The sequence below is a fragment of the Nipponia nippon genome, unplaced genomic scaffold (assembly GCF_047370975.1).
Source record: "Nipponia nippon isolate SJK-2023a ecotype South Korea unplaced genomic scaffold, ASM4737097v1 scaffold_3, whole genome shotgun sequence".
Classification (NCBI taxonomy): Eukaryota; Metazoa; Chordata; class Aves; order Pelecaniformes; family Threskiornithidae; genus Nipponia; species Nipponia nippon.
This window is the reverse complement of record NW_028262347.1, coordinates 1,428,253-1,450,470: the sequence shown is the minus strand read 5'-3', so window position 1 is coordinate 1,450,470 and position 22,218 is coordinate 1,428,253. Positions and strand designations below refer to the sequence as shown.

Below are 22,218 nucleotides of genomic sequence, written 5' to 3'. Positions count from 1 at the left end.
GGGTCCAGAGGGGTCCCGGGGGAGTCCGGGGGGATCCTGGGGGGGGGGGTCCGGGGGCCCTGGGTGCCCTGGGGTCCGGGTCAGGACCCCGCCACCCCCCCGCCTCCTCTCAAGGTCGCGGCGCCCTGCGCATGCGCGCAGCCGGGACGGGCGCTGGGGGCGCGGCCACGACGGAGGGGGCGTGGGCAACGGGTGGGCGTGGCCAGAACCCAGCAACGGGGGCAGCGGCGCGGCGGGGCGGGGCCAGCGCAGGGATGGGCGTGGCCAGAACGACGGGGCGGGGGCGACAGCGCCGTTGCCCGGGCGACGGTGGGCGTGGCGAGGGGGGAAAGGGGCGTGTCCTGCGCGGCGGCGCATGCGCGGCACCGCCCCCCCGCCCCCGGCCGCCGTCGCCGCCGCTGTCGCCGCTGCGGGCCATGTCGGGGCGGGGGAAGCTGATCGCGGTGGTGGGGGACGAGGACACGGTGACCGGGTTCCTGCTGGGGGGGGTGGGCGAGCTGGACAAGCACCGGCGGCCCAACTTCCTGGTGGTGGAGAAGGAAACCAGCCTGGCCGAGATCGAGGAGACCTTCCGGTGGGGGGGCCGGGGGGAACGGGGGGGTCTCAGGGGGAGGGGGGTCCCGGGGGTGGGGGGAGCGGGGATTGGGGGGGGGCCCGGGGTGGGGGGGTCTCGGGGGAGGGGGGGCCCGGGGATTGGGGGGTCTCAGGGGGAGGGGGGTCAACGGGGTGGGGGGGTGACGCGGGTGGGGGGGGTCTCGGGGGAGGGGGGTCCGGGGGATTGGGGGGTCCTGGGGGTGGGGGGGTAACGGGGTGGGGGGGTTCCGGGGATTGGGGGGTCTCAGGGGAGGGGGGTCCCGGGGGGGGTGGGTGGACGGGGAGGGTCTCAGGGGGAGGGGGTCCCGGGGATGGGGGCTAACAGGGGAGGGGGGTGTCCCGGGGATTCGGGGGTCCCGGGGGTGGGGGGGTAACGGGCGTGAGGGGGTCTCAGGGGATGGGGGGGGGGTCTCAAGGGGAGGGGGGTCCCGGGGATTGGGGGGTCCCGGGAGTGGGGAGGGGACGAAGACGGGGGGTCTCAGGGGGTCCCCGGGGGTGGGGGGGGGGTCCCGGGGGTAGGGGGGTCAGGGGGGAGTCTCAGGGAGAGGGGGAGTCCTGGGGGTGGGGGTGGACGGGGGGTCTGAGGAGGAGGGGGGGTCTCAGGGATTGGGGGTCCCGGGCATGGGGGGGGTAAAGGGGGATAGGGGGGGTCCCGGGGGTGGGGGGGGTCCCCAGGGGATGAGGGGGTCCCGGGGATTGGGGGGGTCCCGGGAGATACGGGGGGTCCAGGGGGTGGGGGGGTGTCCTCGGGGGTGCAGGGGGGGTCTCAGGGTATTGGGGGGGTCCGAGGGATAGAGATGGGGGTGCCCGGCGGTTGGGGGGTCCCGGGGATGCCCCCCATCCCTGGGGGGGGATGGAGCAAGGGAAGAGGGAAAAGGGGGGTCCCGGGGGTCTCAGGAGCTCCGGGGGGGGGGCCCGGTCCTGGGGGTGCCAGGAGGCCCCAGTTTGGGGAATGGGGGTGTCGGGGGTCTCGGGGGGGGCCTGGGGGGTCCCAGCGCTGACCCCCCGCGCCCCCCAGGAGCTTCCTGAGCCGGGAGGACATCGGGATCATCCTGATCAGCCAGTGCCTGGCGGAGCTGATCCGGCACGCGGTGGAGGCGCACGCCCGGCCCCTGCCCGCCGTCCTGGAGATCCCCTCCAAGGAGCACCCCTACGACCCCGCCAAGGACTCCGTCCTGCGCCGCGCCCGCGGCCTCTTCACCCCCGACGACCTGCGCTAGAGGCACCCCCCGCACCCCAGGGGGTCCCCGCCCCGCCCCAGGGGTCCCCGGCCCTCCTCAGGGTGCTGCTGGGGGTCCACACCCCACGCCTGGGGTCCCCGTCCCACCTCTGGATGATGCTCGGGGTCCCCATCCCACCCTAAGGGGTCCCTGTCCCACCCTAGGGGGTCCCTGTCCCTCCCCAGGGTGCTACTGGGGGTCCCCGCCCCACCCCAGGGGTCCCCCGTCCCACCCCAGGGTGATGCTGGGGGTCCCTATCCCACCCTAAGGGGTCCATGTCCCACCCCAGGGTGATGCTGGGGGTCCCCGTCCCACCCCAGGGTGATGCTGGGGGTCCCCATCCCACCCTAAGGGGTCTCCAACCCACCCCAGGGGTCCCTGTCCCACCCCAGGGTGCTGCTCGGGGTCCCCATCCCACCCTAAGGGGTCCCTGTCCCACCCCAGGGGTCCCTGTCCCACCCCGGGGTGCTGCTGGGGGTCCCTGTCCCACCCCAGGGGTCCCCAACCCACCCTGGGGTGCTGCTGGGGGTCCCCGTCCCACCCTAAGGGGCCCCCAACCCACCCCAGGGGTCCCTGTCCCACCCCAGGGTGCTGCTGGGGGTCCCCATCCCACCCTAAGGGGTCCCTGTCCCACCCCAGGGGTCCCTGTCCCACCCCAGGGTGCTGCTGGGGGTCCCCATCCCACCCTAAGGGGTCCCTGTCCCACCCCAGGGGGTCCCTGTCCCACCCCAGGGTGCTGCTGGGGGTCCCTGTCCCACCCCAGGGGTCCCCGTCCCACCCCGGGGGGCCGGTGGGTGCCCCGTGACCCTGTCTCAGCCGTCCCGTGACGGGCGCTGGCAGGGGAAGTGCCACCGCGCCGCCGCTGCCGGATCCTGCCCGCTGCTGCCGGATCCTGCCCGCCGCGGCCGGGGGGGTGGCGGGGGGTGGGGACACCCCAAGGACACGAGGCGTTGGTGTGGTGTCACCGTCACCGTCTGTATTGTGTCACACCCCCCCCCCGGTGTTCCCAACACGCGCTGTCACTGCTGGCCGCCTGCTCTGCTCCGTGGGGCGCCGGTGGGGACGGTGGTGGGGACAGCCGTGGGGACAGTGATGGGGACGGTGGTGGGGACAGCCGTGGGGACAGCCGTGGGACAGCCATGGGGACAGCCATGGGGACGGTGGTGGGGACGGTGGTGGGGACAGCCGTGGGGACAGCCGTGGGACAGCCGTGGGGGTGGTGATGGGGACGGTGGTGGGGACGGTGGTGGGGATGGTGGTGGGGACGGTGATGGGGATGGTGGTGGGGACAGCTGTGGGGACAGCTGTGGGGACAGCCGTGGGACAGCCGTGGGGACAGCTGTGGGGACGGTGATGGGGACGGTGGTGGGGACAGCGGTGTCTGGAAGTTTGGGGTGTTCCTGGGGGGAAGAGGGGGGGTCCAGGGGGGACAGGACACGCTGTGGGGCACGGGGGGACAGGGATGTGGCATGGGGACACGCTGTGGGGGACATGGGGGTACAGGCCATGGGATGGGGACACGCTGTGGGGCACGGGGGGGACAGGCCATGGGATGGGGACACCTGCTGTCCCCAGTGCCCCCATGTCCCCAGCCCCATCTCCCTGTCCCCCCCAGCCCCATGTCCCTGTCCCCAATGTCCCTGGTCCCTGTCCCCCTTGTCCCCAGCCCCATGTCCCTGTCCCCCCATGTCCCCAGTCCCCCTCACCCCCATGTCCTTGTCCCCCCCATGCCCAGCCCCATGATGTCCCCGGTCCCCATCTCCCTGTCCCCTTTGTCCCCAGCCCTATGTCCCTGTCCCTCCATGTCCCTGTTCTTCCATGTCCCAGTCCCCCTTGTCCCCTGTCCCTAGCCCCATTTCCCTGTCCCCTGATGTCCCAGATCCCCATGTCCCCAGGCCCCCATGTCCATGTCCCCAGCCCCACGTCCTTGTCCCTGGTGCTCATCCCCAGTCCCCATGTCCCTGTCCCCCATGTCCCCCCAGCCCCACCTCCCATTCCCTGATGTCCCCAATCCCCATGTCCCTGTCCCCCCCATGTCCCCAGCCCCCTGCCCAGATCCCCCCACATCCCCATCCCCCCTTGTCCCTGTCCCCCCATGTCCCTGTCCCCCTTGCCCCAGCCCCACAGCCTTGTCCCCCCCAGCCCCGCGTCCCCATCCCCTGATGTCCCCAATCCCCATGTCCCTGTCCCCTCATGTCCCCAGTCCCCCATGTCCCCCGCCCCATGTCCCTGTCCCCCCCATGTCCCTGTCCCCTCATGTCCCCAATCCCCATGTCCCTGTCCCCCCCATGTCCCTGTCCCCTCATGTCCCCGTCCCCCTGTCCCCAGCCCCACAGCCTTGTCCCCCCCAGCCCCATGTCCCCAGCCCCTGATGTCCCCAATCCCCCGTCCCAGTCCCCCCAGTCCGTGTCCCCCCTGTCCCAGTCCCCCCCCGTACCCAGCCCCACAGGGAGGGGGCTGTCACCGACGGGGGACCCCAGCACCCCGCGGTGCCCCGGGACCCCCGAGCTGGGGGGGGGGGGGCGGTTCCTGGGGAGCAGCTCAGGGTGCTGGGTCCCCCCACTGCCGGGGTGCGGGGCTGGGTGGGGACCCCCCGTCTTGGGGTGCTGGGACCAATGGGGACCCCCCGTCTTGGGGTGCTGGGGTCGGTGGGGAGCCCCCATCTTGGGGTGCTGGGTCCCCCCGCTGCCAGGGTGCTGGGATCGGTGGGGACGCCCCCACCTTGGGGTGCTGGGATCCATGGGGACCCCCAATTTTGGGGTGCTGGGACCAATGGGGAGCCCCCGTCTTGGGGTGCTGGGTGCCCCCGGTGCTGGGGTGCGGGGCTCAATGGGGACCCCAGAGCTCGGGGTGCTGGGGGGGCCGGGACGCCTGGGTCCCCTGGGGGGAGGCGCCGGGCGGTGACAAACGGGCGCACACCTGCACACGCACACACGCACACACGGGCGTGCACACGCGCGCGGACGTGTGCATACGCAGGCAGGTGCGCGAGCACACAGGCGCCTGCGCACACGCGTGCACACACGCATGCACACACACAGACACATCTGTGCACACGCGTGCACACACGCATGTGCCCCGCCGTGTGCATGCACAGACGTTTGCTTGCATGCACACACACGCGTGCACACGCACACACACCCGCACATCTGCACACACGCAGGCACACCGCTGTGTGCATGCACAGACGTTTGTTTGCATGCACAAACATGCACGCACACGGATGCACACACGCATGCACACCACCGTGTGCATGCACAGAGATTTGCTTGCCTGCACACACGCATGCACGCAGACACAGCTGCGCACACACAAGCACACACACACGCATGCACACACACACGCACCCCGCCGTGTGCATGCACAGACATCTGCTTGCATGCACACACACGCATGCACACAGACACATCTGCACACAGGCATGCACACACACATGCACCCCGCCATGTGCATGCACACATTTGCTTGCATGCACACGCATGCGTGCACACACATGCACATGGACACATCTGCGCACACGCATGCACACACGCATGCACTCATGCATGCACCCTGCCGTGTGCATGCACAGACATTTGCTTTCATGCACAAACACGCATGCACACACACGCATGCACTCATGCATGCACACCACCATGTGCATGCACAGACATTTGCTTGCATGCACACACACGCATGCACACACACATGCACGCACACACACACGCATGCACCCCGCAGTGTGCACGCACAGACATTTGCTTGCATGCACAAACATGCATGCACACACACACGCACACATGCACGCGCACCGCCGTGTGCATGCACATTTGCTTGCATGCACACACATGCACACACACGCATGCACGCACACATGCACGCGCACCGCCGTGTGCATGCACATTTGCTTGCATGCACACACATGCACACACACGCATGCACACACGCATGCACCCCGCCGTGTGCATGCACAGACATTTGCTTGCATGCACACACGCATGCACACAAACGCATGCACACAGACACACGCGTGCACGCACCTTTGCACGCGTGCGTGCACCCCCTCCCCCACCCACGCTGTGGGTGCCCCCCCCCCGCCCGTCCCCGCGTCGGGCGCCCTGATCCTCTTTGTCCCCAAAGCAGCTTAGCGCGGCTCAGGGACACGCCGACCCTGCCCTTGCACACCCGCCGGGTGTCACCGGGTGCTCACCCCCCACCCAGGCCCTTGCACACCCGCCGGGTGCTCACCGGGTGCTCACCCCCCACCCAGGCCCTTGCACACCCGCCGGGTGTCACCGGGTGCTCACCCCCCACCCAGGCCCTTGCACGTTCACCGGGTGCTCACCTCCCACCCGGGCCCTTGCACACCCACTGGGTGCTCACCCCCCACCCAGGCCCTTGCACACCCACCGGGTGCTCACCGGGTGCTCACACGCACCCAGGCCCTTGCACACCCGCCGGGTGTCACCAGGTGCTCACACGCACCCGGGCGTGCACTGGGGGGGGGGGGGGTGCGGGGCTGGGGCCACACGTGCAGGCAGCGCAGGCAGGCGATGGCCTGGGAAGTGCAGGCAGGCGATCCAACAGGCAGGGGAAGCGGCCTGGCAGTACAGGCAGGGCAGGCGGGGTGGGCAGCGCGGGCAGGGCACACAACCCAGCAGTGCAGGTTGTGTGGGCAGCGCAGGCAGCGCAGGCAGGTGGTACCTCCAGGCGGTGCAGGCAGCATGGGCAGGTGATACCCGCAGGCAGGGCGGGCAGGGGACACCCCAGGCAGCACAGGCAGAGCAGTCCCAGCAGTGCGGGCAGCACCAGCAGTGCGGGCAGCACCAGCAGTGCAGGCAGGAGAGGCAGCACAGGCGGTGCAGATGGTGCAGGCAGGTAGCAGCGGCGGTGCAGGCAGGCGATGCTCCAGGCAGGGCAGGCAGCAAGGACGGTGAGGGTGGTGCAGGCAGGTGATTTCTGCAGGCAGGGCAGGCAGGTGGTACCTCCAGGCAGTGCAGGCAGGTGACATCCGCAGGCAGGGCAGTCCCAGCAGTGCAGGCAGCGAAGGCAGGGAATACCACAGGCAGGTGATACCTGCAGGCAGGGCAGGCAGCACAGGCAGAGGACACCTCCAAGCTGTGTAGACAGGGCAGGCAGCACAGGCAGTGCAGGCAGCGTGGGCAGGCAGGGCAGGGAGGCAGGGCAGGCAGCACAGGCAGCGCAGGCAGGCAGGGCACGCAGGGCACGCAGGCAGGGCAGGAAGCACAGGCAGTGCAGGCAGTGCAGGCAGGGTACACAGGCAGTGCAGGCAGGGCAGTGAAGGCAGGCAGGGCAGGCAGAGCAGGCAGGCAGGGAGGCAGGGCGCACAGGCAGGCAGGGAGGCAGGCAGCCCAGGCAAGGCAGGCAGCGCAGGCAGGGCAGGCAGGCAGGGCAGTGCAGGCAGTGCAGGCAGGACTGTGCAGGCAGGGCAGGCAGGCAGGCAGGACTGTGCAGGCAGGGCAGGCAGGGCAGGGCAGGGCAGGGCGGGCAGCACAGGCAGGGCAGGCAGGCAGGGCAGGCAGTGCAGGCAGGACTGTGCAGGCAGGGCAGGCAGCACGGGCAGTGCAGGCAGGGCGGTGCAGGCAGCACAGGCAGGGCAGGCAGTGCAGGCAGGACTGTGCAGGCAGGACTGTGCAGGCAGCACGGCAGGGCAGGCAGGGCGGTGCAGGCAGGGCAGGCAGCACAGGCAGGGCGGTGCAGGCAGGGCGGGCAGGGCACGGGGCAGCCCCGCCCCGCTGATCCGCCCCGCCCGTCCCGGCCCGGCCCGGGGCAGCAGCGCCGGGGGCGGCGGCACCGGTAGGCACCGGTACCGGTACGGGGGGACCCGGGGGGGCGGTAGGGACCCCCCCCATCGCGGTACCGGGGGTCGGGGTGGCGGACGGGGAGCCCCCCTTCCCCTGCCCTAATTAGCTCGGGGGGGGGGGGGGGGCGGCGGGGCCAGATGGTCCCCCCCCCCACGGGCGGGGGGGCTGGGGCACCCCCGCCGCTGCAGACCCGGGGGGGGCGCGGGGGGGACACGGGGGGGACACGGGGGTCGCGGCTGTCCCGCAGGGCGCGGGTGCATCGCCCCCCACCGCCCCCCATCGCCCCCCATCGCCTCCCCACCGCCCCCCACCGCCCCCCATCGCCCCCCATCGCCCCCCACCGCCCCCCATCACCCGGGCGACCCCCAGCCACCGAGGGCGGTGAGACCAAACATGGGGACCCAGAGGAAGGGGACAGGGATGGGGACGGGGGTGGGGGCACGGGTAGGGGCACCTAAGCTTGGGGTCCTGGGGTCGGGGACCCCAGGAAAAGGGGACCCACAGATGGGGACAGGGGTGGGGACCCAGGGGAAGGGGCCCCAGGGGTGGGGACACGGGCATGGGCACCCAGGGACAGGGTCCCGGGTATGGGGACAGGAGCGTGGTCCCCTGGCATGGGGTCCTGGGGATGGGGACAGCGATGGGGACATGGGGACGTGGGGACAGGGACGTGGCCCCAGGGGATGGGGACCTGGGGATGGGGACGTGGGGACAGGGATGGGGACGTGGGGACGTGGGGACAGGGACGTGGCCCCAGGGGATGGGGACAGGGATGGGGACGTCGGGACAGGGATGTGGCCCCAGGGGATGGGGACCTGGGGATGGGGACAGGGATGGGGACCTGGGGAAGGGGATGGGGACATGGATGGGGACCTGGAGACGTGGGGACAGGGATGGGGACCTGGGGACGGGAACAGGGATGGGGACCTGGGGATGTGGACACAGGGATGTGGCCCCAGAGGATGGGGACCTCGGGACGGGGACAGCAACGGGGACCTGGGGATGGGGACAGGGATGGGGACCTGGGATGGGGATGGGGACAGGGATGGGGACCTGGGGACGTGGGGACAGGGACGTGGCCCCAGGGGATGGGGACCTGGGGACGGGGACAGGGATGGGGACCCGGGGATGTGGGGACAGCGATGGGGACCTGGGGATGGCAGGCACAGGACCGTGGCTGATGAGACATGGAGGTGGGGGCGCAGGGGACAAGGGACGAGGACGCAGAGGCAGGGGTGCCAGCCCCGCTCCTTCCCCCCCCGGCTGCAGGCTGCCACCAAGGGCCCCGTCCCCGTCACCCGTCCCCGGTCCCCATGGCGGCACCGTCCTGCCCGGCCCTCCTGGCTACCTGCCTGGTGCTGCAGCTGGCCACAGGTGAGCGTGGGCACGGGGTGGCACTGGGGACGCTGGGGACACCGGGGACGGGCGGGGGCACAGGGGTGGGTAGGGGCCGTGGGGACCCTGGAGATGGGGACCCAAGGGTGCGGGGACCCAAGGAAGGGGACAGAGGAGATGGGGTCACCGGGGAATGGGGACCTGGGGAAGGGGACCCTGGAGGTGGGGACCCTTGGGGACGGGGACTTGAGGGTGAGGACCTGAGGGCACGAGGACCGAAGGGTGGGGGGACAGCGGTGACACGGGGATGGGGGTCCGGGGGGTGGGACACGGGTGACGGTGACCTACAGGTGTGGGGACAGGGGTGGGTGGGAAGCTGGGAGTGGGGACCCTGGGGATGGGGACGGGGGGACCTCAGGGCATGGGGACCCTGGGGATGGGGACGTGGGGACCTCGAGGCATGGGGACGTGGGGATGGGGATGTGGGGACCTTGAGTCATGGGGACCTGGGGATGGGGACGTGGGGACCTCGAGGCATGGGGAGGGGGGGATGGGGATGTGGGGACCTTGAGTCATGGGGACCTGGGGATAGGGACGTGGGGACCTCGAGGCATGGGGATGTGGGGATGGGGACATGGGGACCTTGAGTCATGGGGACCTGGGGATAGGGACATGGGGACCTTGAGGTATGGGGACCCGGGGATGGGGACATGGGGACCTCAGGGCATGGGGACCCTGGGGATGGGGACGTGGGGACCCGGGGATGGGGACATGGGGACCTCAGGGCATGGGGACCCTGGGGATGGGGACGTGGGGACCTGGGGATGGGGACACGGGGACCTCAGGGCATGGGGACCCCGGGGATGGGGACATGGGGACGTGGGGATGGGGACGGGGGGACCTCAGGGCATGGGGACGTGGGGATGGGGATGTGGGAGGTGGGGACCCAGGGGCCGGGGACCTGGCGGTGGCGATGTAGGGGACAGAGACCCCGGGGGCGGCGATCAGGGGCTGGGGACGTGCACCCCACAGGCAGGGGGACGGGGGGCGGCCGGGCCCGCGTCCCCGTCCCTGACCGCCCGCGGTGGCAGCAGCCCGGGGCGACGGCTGCAGCGGCTTCGGGAACCTGTTCACGGAGATCGCGGAGAACAGCGCCCACGGGAGCCTGGTGGCCCGGCTGCCGGCGGCGGGGGACGCGGGCAGCGCCGGCCTCCAGCTCTGCCTGGCCGGCGCCGACGCCGCTTGGTTCTACCTGGACGGCCGCAGCGTGCGGCTCAACGTCTCGGCCGGGCGGGCCCTGGACCGCGAGGTGCTGCCACCGCCCCGGGCCACCGCATGGTCCTCCCTCCTGCCTCCGTCCTCTGTCCTCCATCCCTCCCGTGTCTACCCGCCTCCATCGTGCGTCCACCCGCCTCCATCCTCCCTCCGTCCTCCATCTTCTGCCTGTCCTGCATCCATCCTCCAGCCATCCCGCCTCCATCCGGCACCCATCGTGTGTCCAACTGTATCCCTCCTCCATCCATCCGGGGTCCATCCCATGTCCATCCTCCATCCATCCTTCCTCCAACCTCTGTCCATCCTCCCTTCATCCTCCATCCCTCTTTCCTCCATCCTGTGTCCCTCCTCCATCCATCCTCTGTCTGTCCCATGTCCATCCTCTGTCCGTCCCACGTCCATCCTCCATCCATCCATTTGGGGTTGTCCTACACCGGGACAGGAGTTGGACTCGATGATCCTTGTGAGTCCCTTCCAACTCAGGACATTCTATCATTCTATGATCCATCCTCCATCCATCCTCCATCCATCCTTCGTCCATCCTGGGTCGATCCTTCGTCCATCCTCCATCCATCCTTTGTCCATTCTTCATCCACCCTGTGTCCATCCTGGGTCTATCCTGGGTCCATCCTCCATCCACCCTGTGTCCATCCTTCGTCCACCCTGTGTCCATCCTTCGTCCATCCTGGGTCCATCCTTCGTCCATCCTTCGTCCATCCTTCATCCACCCTGGGTCCATCCTGGGTCCATCCTCCGTCCATCCTCCGTCCATCCTCCATCCATCCTTCGTCCATCCTCCATCCACCCTGTGTCCATCCTCCATCCACCCTGTGTCCATCCTTCGTCCATCCTCCATCCATCCTTTGTCCATCCTCCATCCAGCCTTCGTCCATCCTTAGTCCATCCTCAGTCCATCCTCCATCCATCCTCCATCCACCCTTCATCCACCCTTCATCCACCCTGTGTCCACCCTGGGTCCATCCTGTGTCCATCCTCCGTCCACCCTGCGCTGCCTTCCATCTTGTCTCCATCCCATACCTACGCGCGACACCCTCACCCGGGCAGCACGCATCCTGCACCCGCTTCCGTCCATCTGCACCGCGCTGGGTGGGGACCCCCGGGGCGTCCCTGTGGGGCAGCCCCCCGCCCCATGTCCCCCTGCCCGACGCCGCGTCCCTTGCAGGAGCTGGAGTCCCCGGTGCTGATGGTGGCCCTGACGTGCGCCGAGGATGGCTTCTCCCCGGTATGGCCACCGCGCCCGCGGGGACCCCGAGGGACGCCGGGTGCTCGGGGGGCACGGTCCCACCCTGTGTCCCCTCCCCGCGCCCCCCGGCAGGTCGAGTACCGGATCATCGTCCAGGTCCTCAACGAGAACGACAACCGGCCCCACTTCCAGGGGGCCACCGTCCTCACCCACAACGTCAGCGAGGTGCCGGGACGGGGACGGGGACGGGGACAGGGATGGGATGGGGATGGCCATGGCCATGGACTGGGGACAGGGACGGGGATGGAGATGGGGACAGGCACGGTCATGGTCATGGGGACAGGGACGGGGATGGGACGGGGATGGCCCTGGGCATGGACTGGGGACGGGGATGGAGATGGGGATGGGGACAGAGATGGGGACAGGCACGGTCATGGTCATGGGGACAGGGACGGGGATGGGACGGGGATGGCCCTGGGCATGGACTGGGGACGGGGAGGGGGACAGGCACAGTCACGGGGACAGGGACGGGGATGGAGATGGGGACAGGCACGGTCATGGTCAGGGGGACAGGGACGGGGATGGGACGGGGATGGCCCTGGGCATGGACTGGGGACGGGGATGGAGATGGGGATGGGGACAGAGATGGGGACAGGCACGGTCATGGTCATGGGGACAGGGATGGGGATGGGACAGGGCTGTCCTAGGCACAGCCGTGGGGACAGGGTTGGGCACTGGGACAGGTATGGGGACAGGGACAGGGCTGGCCATGGGCGCAGGGACAGGGGTGGGAACAGGGATGGTGGGGACAGGGACAGGGCTGGTGCTGGGAGAAGGTGGGGGGGCTGGGAGGGACAGGGACGCCCGGGAGGGACGGGGACACCCAGGAGGGGATTGGGACACCCAAAAGGGATGGGGACACTCAGGAGGAGACGAGGACACCCAGGAGGGGATGGGGACTTTCAAAAGGAGATGGGGACACCCAGGAGGGGATGGGGATGCCTAGGAGGGATGGGGACACCCAGGAGGGGATGGGGACACCAGAAGGGACGGGGACACTCAGGAGAGATGGGGACACCCAAGAGGGATAGGGACACCCAAGAGGAGATGGGGACATCCAGGAGGGGATGGGGACACTCAGGAGGAGATGGGGACACCCACAAGGGATGGGGACACCCACGAGGGGCTGGGGATGCCCAAAAGGGATGGGGACGCCCAGGAGGGATGGGGACGCCCAGGAGGGATGGGGACACCCAGGAGGGGATGGGGACACCGGGGCGTGTTGGTGGGTGCTGGTGGGTGCCGATGGGCGCGGGCGGTGACGGGTCGGCGCCGTCAGCTGGCGGCCGTGCACTCGGTGGTGTTCAGCGCGCAGGCGGAGGACGCGGACGGGGACACGCTGATGTACGTCATCGACAGGGCCTCGGTGAGCCCGGGGGCGGGGGGGACGCGAGGCCGCGCGGGGGCGGCAGGGGCCCGGGGCCATCTGCCGGCGCTGAGCCCCCCGCCCGGCCCCCAGCCCGACGCCAGGTTCTTCCGCATCGACCTGCCCAACAGCGGGAAGGTGGTGCTGGCGCGCACCCTCGACTTCGAGAGCCGGCAGCAGCTGGAGGTGGTGGTCACCGCCGTGGTGAGACCCCCCCCGCCACCGGCCGGAGCCCCTGCCCGTGCCCTGCCCGCGCCCAGCCCCGGACGTGGCGATGGGGACCTGGCCGACGTGCCGCGGCCCTTCTGCCCACCCCGCGGCCCCGCCGTCCCCACCCCATGGCCGTGCAACCCCACCGCCGTGGGTCTGGGGACCTCATGGCCACCCCATGTCCCTGTGTCCCCTCATGTCCCCGCCATCCCCACCCCATGGCCGTGCAACCCCACCGCCGTGGGTCTGGGGACCTCGTGGCCACCCCATGTCCCTGTGACCCCTTGTGTCCCCTCCATCCCCACCCCATGGCCGTGCAACCCCACCGCCGTGGGTCTGGGGACCTCGTGGCCACCCCATGTCCCTGTGTCCCCTCGTGTCCCCGCCATCCCCACCCCATGGCCGTGCAACCCCACCGCTGTGGGTCTGGGGACCTCGTGGCCACGCCATGTCCCTGTGTCCCCTCATGTCCCCTCCATCCCCACCCCATGGCCGTGCAACCCCACCGCTGTGGGTCTGGGGACCTCGTGGCCACGCCATGTCCCTGTGTCCCCTCATGTCCCCTCCATCCCCACCCCATGGCCGTGCAACCCCACCGCTGTGGGTCTGGGGACCTCGTGGCCACCCCATGTCCCTGTGACCCCTCGTGTCCCCGCCATCCCCACCCCATGGCCGTGCAACCCCACCGCTGTGGGTCTGGGGACCTCGTGGCCACCCCATGTCCCCTGTGCCCACCCTGTGTCCCCTCGTGTCCCCGCCATCCCCACCCCATGGCTGTGCAACCCCACCGCCGTGGGTCTGGGGACCTCTGCCCACCCCGTGTCCCCATTGTCCCCCCATGTCCCCTCCATCCCCACCCCATGGCCTTGCAACCCCACCGCCATGGGTCTGGGGCCCTCATGGCCACGCCAGTCCTCGGGGTCCCCCGTGCCCACCCCAGCGCTGCCGCGACACGGGGACGGTGCGCGCGTGTGGCGGCGCCCCCCTCCCCGCCGCGGCCCCCCCGCCGTCCCCGCCGGCCGATCCCCGCGGCCCCGCTAATTGGGGGTGACGTGATCCCGTCCGCCCCGGCCCCTGCCCTCAATCCCCCTCATTTCCCTAATGGGCACCCGGCCCCCCCGCGCCGGCGGGCACCGCCGGGGGGGCACCCACCCCCCACCCACCGGCACCCCTGTCCCCAGGGAGCCCCCGGCCCCGGGCTGCTGGCCCCGGTCCTGGCGGGGCCTGGGGGTCCCTGTCCCCTGGGGGTCCCTGTCCCATGGGGTCCCTGTCTCATGGAGTCCCTGTGCCGGGGGTTCCCTGTCCCCTGGGGGGTCCCTGTCCCCTGGGGGTCCCTGTCCCCTGAGGCGTCTCTGTGCCTGGGGGTCCCTGTGCCTGGGGGTCCCTGTCCCCTAGGGGTCCTTGTCCCTTGGGGTCCCTGTGCTGTGGGGTCCCTGTGCCCTGGGGGTCCCTGTCTCATGGGGTCCCTGTGCCTGGGGATCCCTGTGCCATGAGGATGCTTGTCCCATAAGGGTCCCTGTCCCCTGGGGGGGGTCCCTGTCCCATGGGGTCCCTGTCCCATGGGGTCCCTGTCCCCTGGGGGTGCTTGTCCCCCACGGTCCATCCGTCCATCCGTGCGTGCCCGTCCCCCCGTCAGGAGATGAACACCAAGGAGCGGTTCAACGCCTCGGCCCGCGTGCGGGTCAATGTGCTGGACGGGGATGACCAGTACCCCCAGTTCCTGCCCTGCACCCCTCGCACCCACCACGGCCTCACCGTCTGCACCAGCCCCGTCTACACCGCCAACGTCACCGAGGGCCAGCTCCAGGTGGGGACGCGGGGGACCCCGGCGGGTGGCAGGGCCACGGGGGTCCCGGGATGTGGGGGACCCCGGCGGGTGGCAGGGCCACGGGGGTCCCGTGGGGCTGAGCTGGCCGTGTCCCCCCCAGGGGGGTCCCCTGAGCTTCAGCCCCGGCTCCGTCTACGCCGAGGACGGGGACAGGGGCTTGAGGGCGGCCATCACCTACTCCCTGCTGGCAGGTACGGGCAGCGGTGGGCAGGGACACACGGACATGGGTGGGCATGGACACACGGACATGGGTGGGCACGGACACATGGACATGGACACATGGACATGGACACACAAACATGGGTGGGCAGAGACACATGGGCATGGGTGGGCAGGGACACACGGACATGGACACACAGACATGGGTGGGCATGGATGGGTGGCCATGGACATGGGTGGGCACGGGCGCATGGGCACGGACACATGGACATGGGCACACGGACATGGGTGGGCATGGACACACGGACATGGGCACACGGACATGGGTGGGCACGGCCACGTGGGCATGGGTGGGCAGGGACACACGGACACGGGTGGGTGGGCATGGGTGGGTGGCCACGGACATGGGTGGCCACGGATGGATGGACACGGGTGGGCATGGACGCAGGGACACGGGTGGGCAGAGCCGGCCGCAGTGCCGGGGGGTTCACAGGGCCGGTGCCCCCCGTGCCCCCGGTGCCGGGTGGCCGTGCCCAGGTGGCCATGCCAGGGGTGGCCATGCTGGGTGGCCATGCTGGGTGGCCGTGCCCAGGTGGCCATGCCAAGGTTGGCCGTGCCCAGGTGGCTGTGCCCAGGTGGCTGTGCCCAGGTGGCCATGCCGGGGTGGCCATGCCAGGGGTGGCCGTGCCCAGGTGGCCGTGCCCAGGTGGCCATGCTGGGTGGCCATGCCCAGGTGGCCGTGCCCAGGTGGCTGTGCCAGGGGGGGCCATGCCCAGGTGGCCATGCCGGGGGGGGGCCATGCCGGGGTTGCCATGCCAGGGGTGGCGATGCCCAGGTGGCCATGCCAGGGTGGCCATGCCGGGGGGCCATGCCGGGGGGCCATGCCGGGGGGCCATGACGGGGGGCCATGCCCAGGTGGCCATGCCAGGGTGGCCATGCCGGGGGTGGCCGTGCCCAGGTGGCCGTGCCGGGGGGGCCGCGCGGGCACAATCCAATTGCTGGCACCCAATGGGGCCTCGTGGGTGCAAATTGCATAAAGGGATCGAGCAGGGGGGGAGGGGCCCTAATCCCCCCTCCCCATTCCGGGGGGGTGCAGGGTGACGGGGGGGGGGTCACGGTCACGCCCTGGGGCACCCAAGGGTGCTGCGGCACCTGAGGGGTTAACCCCCCCTTGGTGCTCCAAGGGCAAAGGTGCCCAAAGAGGGGGGCTCCCCTCTCCGCCCTGGGGGTGCGGGGGGGCGGTGAGGGCCCCCGGGGGGGTGGGGGGGCCGGGGGTCCCCAGCTCAGCCCCGCGCCCCCCCAGACCAGGAGAGCGGCCGCTTCCACATCGACAACGCGACGGGGGCCATCACCCTGCTGCGGGCGGTGGAGAGCAGCCGCAGGACCCCCGCCATCAGCCTGGGCGTCGTGGTGGGCGCCGGGGGGGTCTGCGGAGGGGGGGGCCCGGGGAGATGGGGGGGCCCGGGGAGAGGGGGGCCCCTGGGGACTTGGGGGCACCAGGGAGATGGGGGTACCTGGGGTGAGGGGTGCCTGGGGAGATGGGGGGTCCCTGGGGAGATGGGGGTACCCAGGGTGAGGGGCACTCAGGGAGATGGGGGGCACCCGGGGAGAGGGGGGCACCAGGGAGAGGGGGGTGCCCGGGGCAAGGGGTCACCCAGCCAGAGGGGGGCTGCCCGCGTTGGTGGGTGCCGGCGGGGTGGTGGGTGCTGGCGGGGCGGTGGGTGCCGGTGGGGGCAGTGGGTGCCGGCGGTGCGGTGGGTGCTGGCGGGGGTGGTGGGTACCGGTGGGGGCGGTGGGTGTTGGCAAGGTGGTGGGTGCTGGCGGGGTGGTGGGGGGCAGTGGGGGCAGTGGGTGCCAGCGGGGCGGTGGGTGCCGGTGGGGGCGGTGGGTGCCGGCGGGGTGGTGGGTGCCGGTGGGGGCGGTGGGTGCCGGTGGGGGCGGTGGGTGCCGGCGGGGTGGTGGGTGCCGGTGGGGCGGTGGGTGCCAGCGGGGCGGTGGGTGCCGTGCCGCACCGCGGGCGCAGGGCGGTGGGTGCCAGCGGGTCAGAGCCGGGTGCCCCCCGCCCCCAGGCCTCGCAGGCGAACGACGCCACCAAGTACGCGGTGACGCAGGCGGTGGTGCGGGTGCTGGCTGCCAACCGGCACCCGCCGCGCTTCGCCCGCCCGACGTACCGGGCCTTCGTCCCCGCCGGCGCCCGCGAGGCCGCCCTCCTCCTCACCTTCGGCGGCCACGTGCTGGCCCTGCGCGCCCACGACCCCGACTTCCCCGAGGTGCGCACCGGCAGGGCTGCGGGCAGGGCTGCGGGCAGGGGTGCGGGCAGGGCTGCGGGCAGGGTATGCGAGCAGGAGATGAGGGTAGGGATGCAGGCAGGACTGCAGCCAGGGCTGTGGGCAAGGGATGTGGGCAGGGGTGTGGGCAGGGGATGCAGGCAGGCCGCAGGCAGGGGATGTGGGCAGGGGTGCGGGTAGGCGATTTGGGCAGGGGATGTGGCCAGGGGATGTGGCCAGGGCTGCAGGCAGGACTGTGGGCAAGGGATGCAGGCAGGACTGTGGGCAGGGGTGCAGGCAGGGGTGCGGGCAGGGGATGTGGGCAGGGGATGTGGGCAGGGAATGTGGGCAAGGGATGCGGGCAGGGGATGCAAGCAGGAGATGAGGGTAGGGATGCAGGCAGGACTGCAGCCAGGGCTGTGGGCAAGGGATGTGGGCAGGGGTGCAGGCAGAGGATGCAGGCAGGGCTGCGGCCAGGGCTGTGGGCAGGACTGCGAGCAAGGGATGCGGGCAGGGGTGTGGGCAGGACAGCGGGCAGGGAATGTGGGTAGGGATGTGCATGGGGATGCGGGCAGGGATGCGGGTAGGGATGCAGGCAGGGGATGTGGGCAGGGGATGCGGGCAGCAGTGCAGGCAGGGTTTCAGCCATGGGTGCAGGCAGGGGTATGGGCAGGGGTGCAAGCAGGGGATTGTGGGCAGGGAGTGCAGGTAGGGATGCAGGCAGGGGATTGTGGGCAGGGGTGCGGGCAGGGGTGCGGGCAGGGCCTGAGGCAGGGGTGCGGGCAGGGGTGCGGGCAGGGCCTGAGGCAGGCTTCCCCCCCGCAGGGCGTGAACCCCCAGGTGCGGTACAGCCTGCGGCCCGGCGCCAACCACAGCCAGCTCTTCCAGGTGATGCCCAACGGGCTGGTGGTGGCCCGCCCCGACCGCCTGCGGCCCAGCCAGGCCTACCGCCTGCAGGTGGGGGCACTGGGGGCACTGGGGGCACTGGGGGCACGGGCAGGTACCGGGGGCTGGGGGGCACTGGGGGCTGGGGGGCACTGGGGGCACCAGGGGCTGGGAGGCACTGCGGGCACTGGGAGCACTGGTTGGTACTGGGGGCTGGGGGGCACTGGGAGCACTGGGAGCACTGGGGGGCACCAGGCACTGAGGGGTACCAGGGGCTGGGGGACAATGGGGGCACTGGGCGGTACCAGGGGCGGGGGGGCACTGGGGGCACTGGGAGCACGGGGCGGTACTGGGGGCTGGGGGGCACTGGGGGGTACCGGGGGCTGGGGGGTACCAGGGGCTAGGGGGCACTGGGAGCAGTGGGGGCACTGGGGGGCACTGGGGGCTGGGGGGCACTGGGGGCATTGGGAGGTCTGGGGGTGGGCAGGGGGGCACTGGGGGCACTGGGAGCACTGGGGGGCTGGGGGGTACTGGGGGCTGGGGGGCACTGGGGGCATTGGGAGGTCTGGGGGTGGGCAGGGGGGCACTGGGGGCACTGGGAGCACTGGGGGGCTGGGGGGTACTGGGGGCTGGGGGGCACTGGGGGCATTGGGAGGTCTGGGGGTGGGCAGGGGGGCAATGGGGGATGACAGCAGAGGGGTGGCCGGGGGGAGCACCCATGGGATCCCCCCCCCCCACCGGAGCACCCATGGGACCCAGACCCCCGGGGCCCACCCCAGGGCTGGGCGGCGGCACCGTGAGGAGCTGGGGGGGACGCAGGCGGCCGGGGGGGCCCTGTGTGTGTGTGTGTCCCCATTGTCCCCCCGGTGCCACCGTGTCCCCAGGTGCTGGCGAGGGACGAGGAGTCGGGGGAGACCTCCGACACCACGGTGGAGCTGGAGGTGCTGTGGCCCGGGCAGGCGGGTACGGAGGGGGCCCTGCCCCACGGCGCCGCGCCCCAGGGTGGGGGTCCCCCCAGCCCCACAGCACCGAGACCCCCCCCCCAGGGTCCCCTCCTGCCCCATGGCGCCAGGACTCCCCCAATGATGGGGTCCCCCCATCCCCGTGCCCCCCAGGGCTGGGGTCCCCCCATCCCCGTGCCCCCCCAGTGATGGGGTCCCCCATCCCCGTGCCCCCCCCAGGGTTGGGGTCCCCCCATCACCCTGTGCCCCCCAGTGATGGGGCCCCCCATCCCCCTGCCCCCCAGTGATGGGGCCCCCCCATCCCCGTGCCCCCCAATGATGGGGTCCCCCCATCCCCGTGCCCCCCCAGGGTTGGGGTCCCCCCCCATCCCCTGCCCCCCCCAGGGTTGGGGTCCCCCCATCCCCGTGCCCCCCCAGGGCTGGGGTCCCCCCACATCCCCGTGCCCCCCCAGTGATGGGGTCCCCCCCATCCCCGTGCCCCCCCAATGATGGGGTCCCCCATCGCCTGCCCCCCCCAGGGCTGGGGTCCCCCCACATCCCCGTGCCCCCCCAATGATGGGGTCCCCCCATCCCCGTGCCCCCCAGGGTTGGGGTCCCCCCCATCCCGGCCCCCCCGTGACGCCCCCCCCGCAGCCCCCCGGGACCCCTCGGAGCCGGGCCGCAGCGCGCTGGGGGCGGGGGCGGTGGCGGGGGCGCTGGGGGCGCTGCTGCTCCTGGCCGCCGCCCTCCTCCTCCTCCTCCTCCTCGCCGGGCGGGCGGTGAAGAGGCGCCGGCGGCAGCAGCAGGCGGCCGACAGGGCGGCCCTGGCCATCGAGAAGCACCCCAACGTGGTAGGGGCCCCCCAAACCCCCCGCACCCCCAATTCCCCCCCGGACCCCCAGACCCCCCCGGACCCCCAACTCGCCCCCCGCACCCCCATATCCCCCCCCGGACGCCCAACTCGCCCCCCGCACCCTTAAACCCCCCCGCACCCCCATATCCCCCCCCGGACCCCCAGACCCCTTCCGGACCCCCAACTCGCCCCCTGCACCCCTAAACCCCCCGGACCCCCATATCCTCCCCGCGGACCCCCAACACCCCCGCCGCACCCCCATATCCCCCCCCCCGGACCCCCAGACCCCCCCCGGACCCCCACCCGCCCCCGGGGGGCCCGTGGGGGGGTCGGGGTGCCGTGTGGGTCCCAGATACCTCCCCCGGACCCCCAATTCCCTCCCCGGACCCCCAGCCCCCCCCCCGGACCCCCAAATCCCCCCCGGACCCCCAACCCGCCCCCCGCACCCCCAGACCCCTCCCCTGCACCCCCAGATCCCTCCCCCGCACCCCCAAACCCGCCCTGGACCCCCAGATCCCCCCCCGCATCCCCAAACTGCCCCCCTGCACCCCCAGACCCTCCCCGGACCCCTGAACCCCCCTCCTGGACCCCCAGATCCCCCCCCCCACATTCCCCTTGCACCCCCAACCCCCCCCACCGCACCCCCAAATTCCTCCCCCGGACCCCCAAACCCCCCTCCCCGGACCCCCCAACACCCCCCAGACCCCCCCGACCCCCAACTCCCGCCCTGCACCCCCAACCCCCCCCCGGACCCCCAGCCCCCCAGCTCCGGGAGGGGGGGGTACGGTGGGGGGGGACCCCAACCCCGGGGAGGGGGGGGCTGTCCCCCCCTCGTGCCTCAGTTTCCCCGTCTGACGCCCCCCCCCCCCCGCAGGGCCTGGGGTGGTTCCAGCCGGTGAGTGGGGGGGGGCACCCAAAACAGGGTGCGGGGGGGGGGGAGCACAGCGTCACCCTGCCCTGAGCCCCCCAAAGGGGCGGGGGGGCCTCGGGGCGGGGGGAGCAGGGTCCCGCGGGGAGGGGGGCCCGGGGGGGGGGCGGGGTCCCATTGGGGTGCCCCATGGGGGGTTGGGGTCCCATGGGGGGGGTCGGGGTGCCGGGGGGGACCATGGGGGGGTTGGGGTCCCATGGGGGGGTCGGGGTGTCGGGGGGGTCCCATGGGGGGGTCGGGGTGCCGGGGGGGCCATGGGGGGGTCGGGGTCCCATGGGAGGGGGTCGGGGTGCCGGGGAGGGGTCCCTGTGCCAGGGGGGTCCCATGGGGGGGTCGGGGTCCCATGGGGGGGGTCGGGGTGCCGGTGGGGGACCCATGGGGGGGTCGGGGTGCCGGGGAGGGGTCCCTGTGCCAGGGGGTCCCATGGGGGGGTCGGGGTGCCGGGGGGTCCCATGGGGAGGTTGGGGTCCCATGGGGGGGGTCGGGGTGCCGGAGGGGGCCATGGGGGGCTCGGGATCCCATGGGGGGGTCGGGGTGCCGGGGGGTCCCATGGGGAGGTTGGGGTCCCATGGGGGGGGTCGGGGTGCCGGGGCGGGGTCCCATGGGGGGTCGGGCCCCCCCGACCCCTCCGCCCCCCCCCCAGGTCCCCACGGCCAAGCCGTCCCCGCCCCCCCGCCTGTGCTACCCCAACGAGGGGTACAGCGAGGGGGGCGAGGGCCCCCCCCGCCCCCCCGCCCCCTCCCCCAGCCCCCCAGCCCCCCCGCCCCCAAACCCCAGGCCAACTCCGTGGGGCGGCCGGGGGGGTCCCCGGGGAGGTCCCCGGAGGGGTCCCCGCCCCCCCCGCCCCCCAGCCCCCGCCCCCCCAGCGCGGGGGAGGTTTCGGGGGGCTGCGGGGCGGGGGGGCGCGGGGGGGGGGCGGCGCGGGGGGGCTGCCGGCGCTGGAGGAGGTGAGCGAGGAGAGCCTGGAGGAGGGGGCGGGGGGGGACCCCGGGTGCCCCCCACCCTGCTGCAGCTGCTGGAGGACTCCATCGAGTGCTGAGGGGGGGGGGGGCAGGGGTCAAGGTCAAGGGCAGGGGCGGGGGGCGCGGGGCGGCGGCTGCTGTCGGGGGGGCACCAATAAAGAGCTGGAGAGGCAACGGGGGTTACTGGGGATGGGGGGGGCACAGACCCCAGCGCCATCTGCCTGGGCGGGACTGGGAGGGCACTGGGAGGCACTGGGGGAGACCTGGGAGGCACTGGGAGGGCACTGGAGGGGGGGACTGGGAGCACTGGGATGTACTGGGAGGCAC

The 22,218-nt window shown here is 72.5% G+C and overlaps 2 protein-coding genes across 2 annotated transcripts; both read left to right on the top strand.

Annotated features, from left to right (window-relative positions):
• Nucleotides 1-372: 372 nt before the first annotated feature.
• ATP6V1F (ATPase H+ transporting V1 subunit F) lies at nucleotides 373-2,844 on the top strand. The gene is made up of 2 exons (XM_087767499.1): nucleotides 373-574; nucleotides 1,613-2,844. Exons 1-2 carry the CDS (start codon nucleotides 417-419, stop codon nucleotides 1,812-1,814), a joined length of 360 nt encoding a protein of 119 aa, XP_087623625.1. The 5' UTR covers nucleotides 373-416; the 3' UTR covers nucleotides 1,815-2,844.
• Nucleotides 2,845-7,573: 4,729 nt separating this feature from the next.
• On the top strand, nucleotides 7,574-21,968 carry LOC148054473 (cadherin-related family member 5-like). The gene is made up of 16 exons (XM_087764016.1): nucleotides 7,574-7,610; nucleotides 8,888-8,992; nucleotides 10,048-10,262; nucleotides 11,412-11,471; nucleotides 11,565-11,657; nucleotides 12,772-12,858; nucleotides 12,952-13,062; nucleotides 14,705-14,875; nucleotides 14,997-15,087; nucleotides 16,359-16,465; nucleotides 17,125-17,325; nucleotides 18,148-18,279; nucleotides 19,092-19,170; nucleotides 19,803-19,999; nucleotides 20,876-20,896; nucleotides 21,942-21,968. Exons 2-16 carry the CDS (start codon nucleotides 8,932-8,934, stop codon nucleotides 21,966-21,968), a joined length of 1,653 nt encoding a protein of 550 aa, XP_087620142.1. The 5' UTR covers nucleotides 7,574-7,610; nucleotides 8,888-8,931.
• Nucleotides 21,969-22,218: the final 250 nt, after the last annotated feature.

Excerpts from the sequence above, each read along its gene's own strand:
- ATP6V1F (XM_087767499.1), top strand. The coding sequence starts at position 417 with ATGTCGGGGCGGGGGAAGCTGATCGCGGTGGTGGGGGACGAGGACACG. Across the intron at positions 575-1,612 it reads GAGATCGAGGAGACCTTCCG|GAGCTTCCTGAGCCGGGAGG; the intron begins GTGGGGGGGCCG and ends CGCGCCCCCCAG.
- LOC148054473 (XM_087764016.1), top strand. The coding sequence starts at position 8,932 with ATGGCGGCACCGTCCTGCCCGGCCCTCCTGGCTACCTGCCTGGTGCTG. Across the intron at positions 10,263-11,411 it reads GGCGGGCCCTGGACCGCGAG|GAGCTGGAGTCCCCGGTGCT; the intron begins GTGCTGCCACCG and ends CGTCCCTTGCAG. Across the intron at positions 16,466-17,124 it reads CCATCAGCCTGGGCGTCGTG|GCCTCGCAGGCGAACGACGC; the intron begins GTGGGCGCCGGG and ends CCCCGCCCCCAG.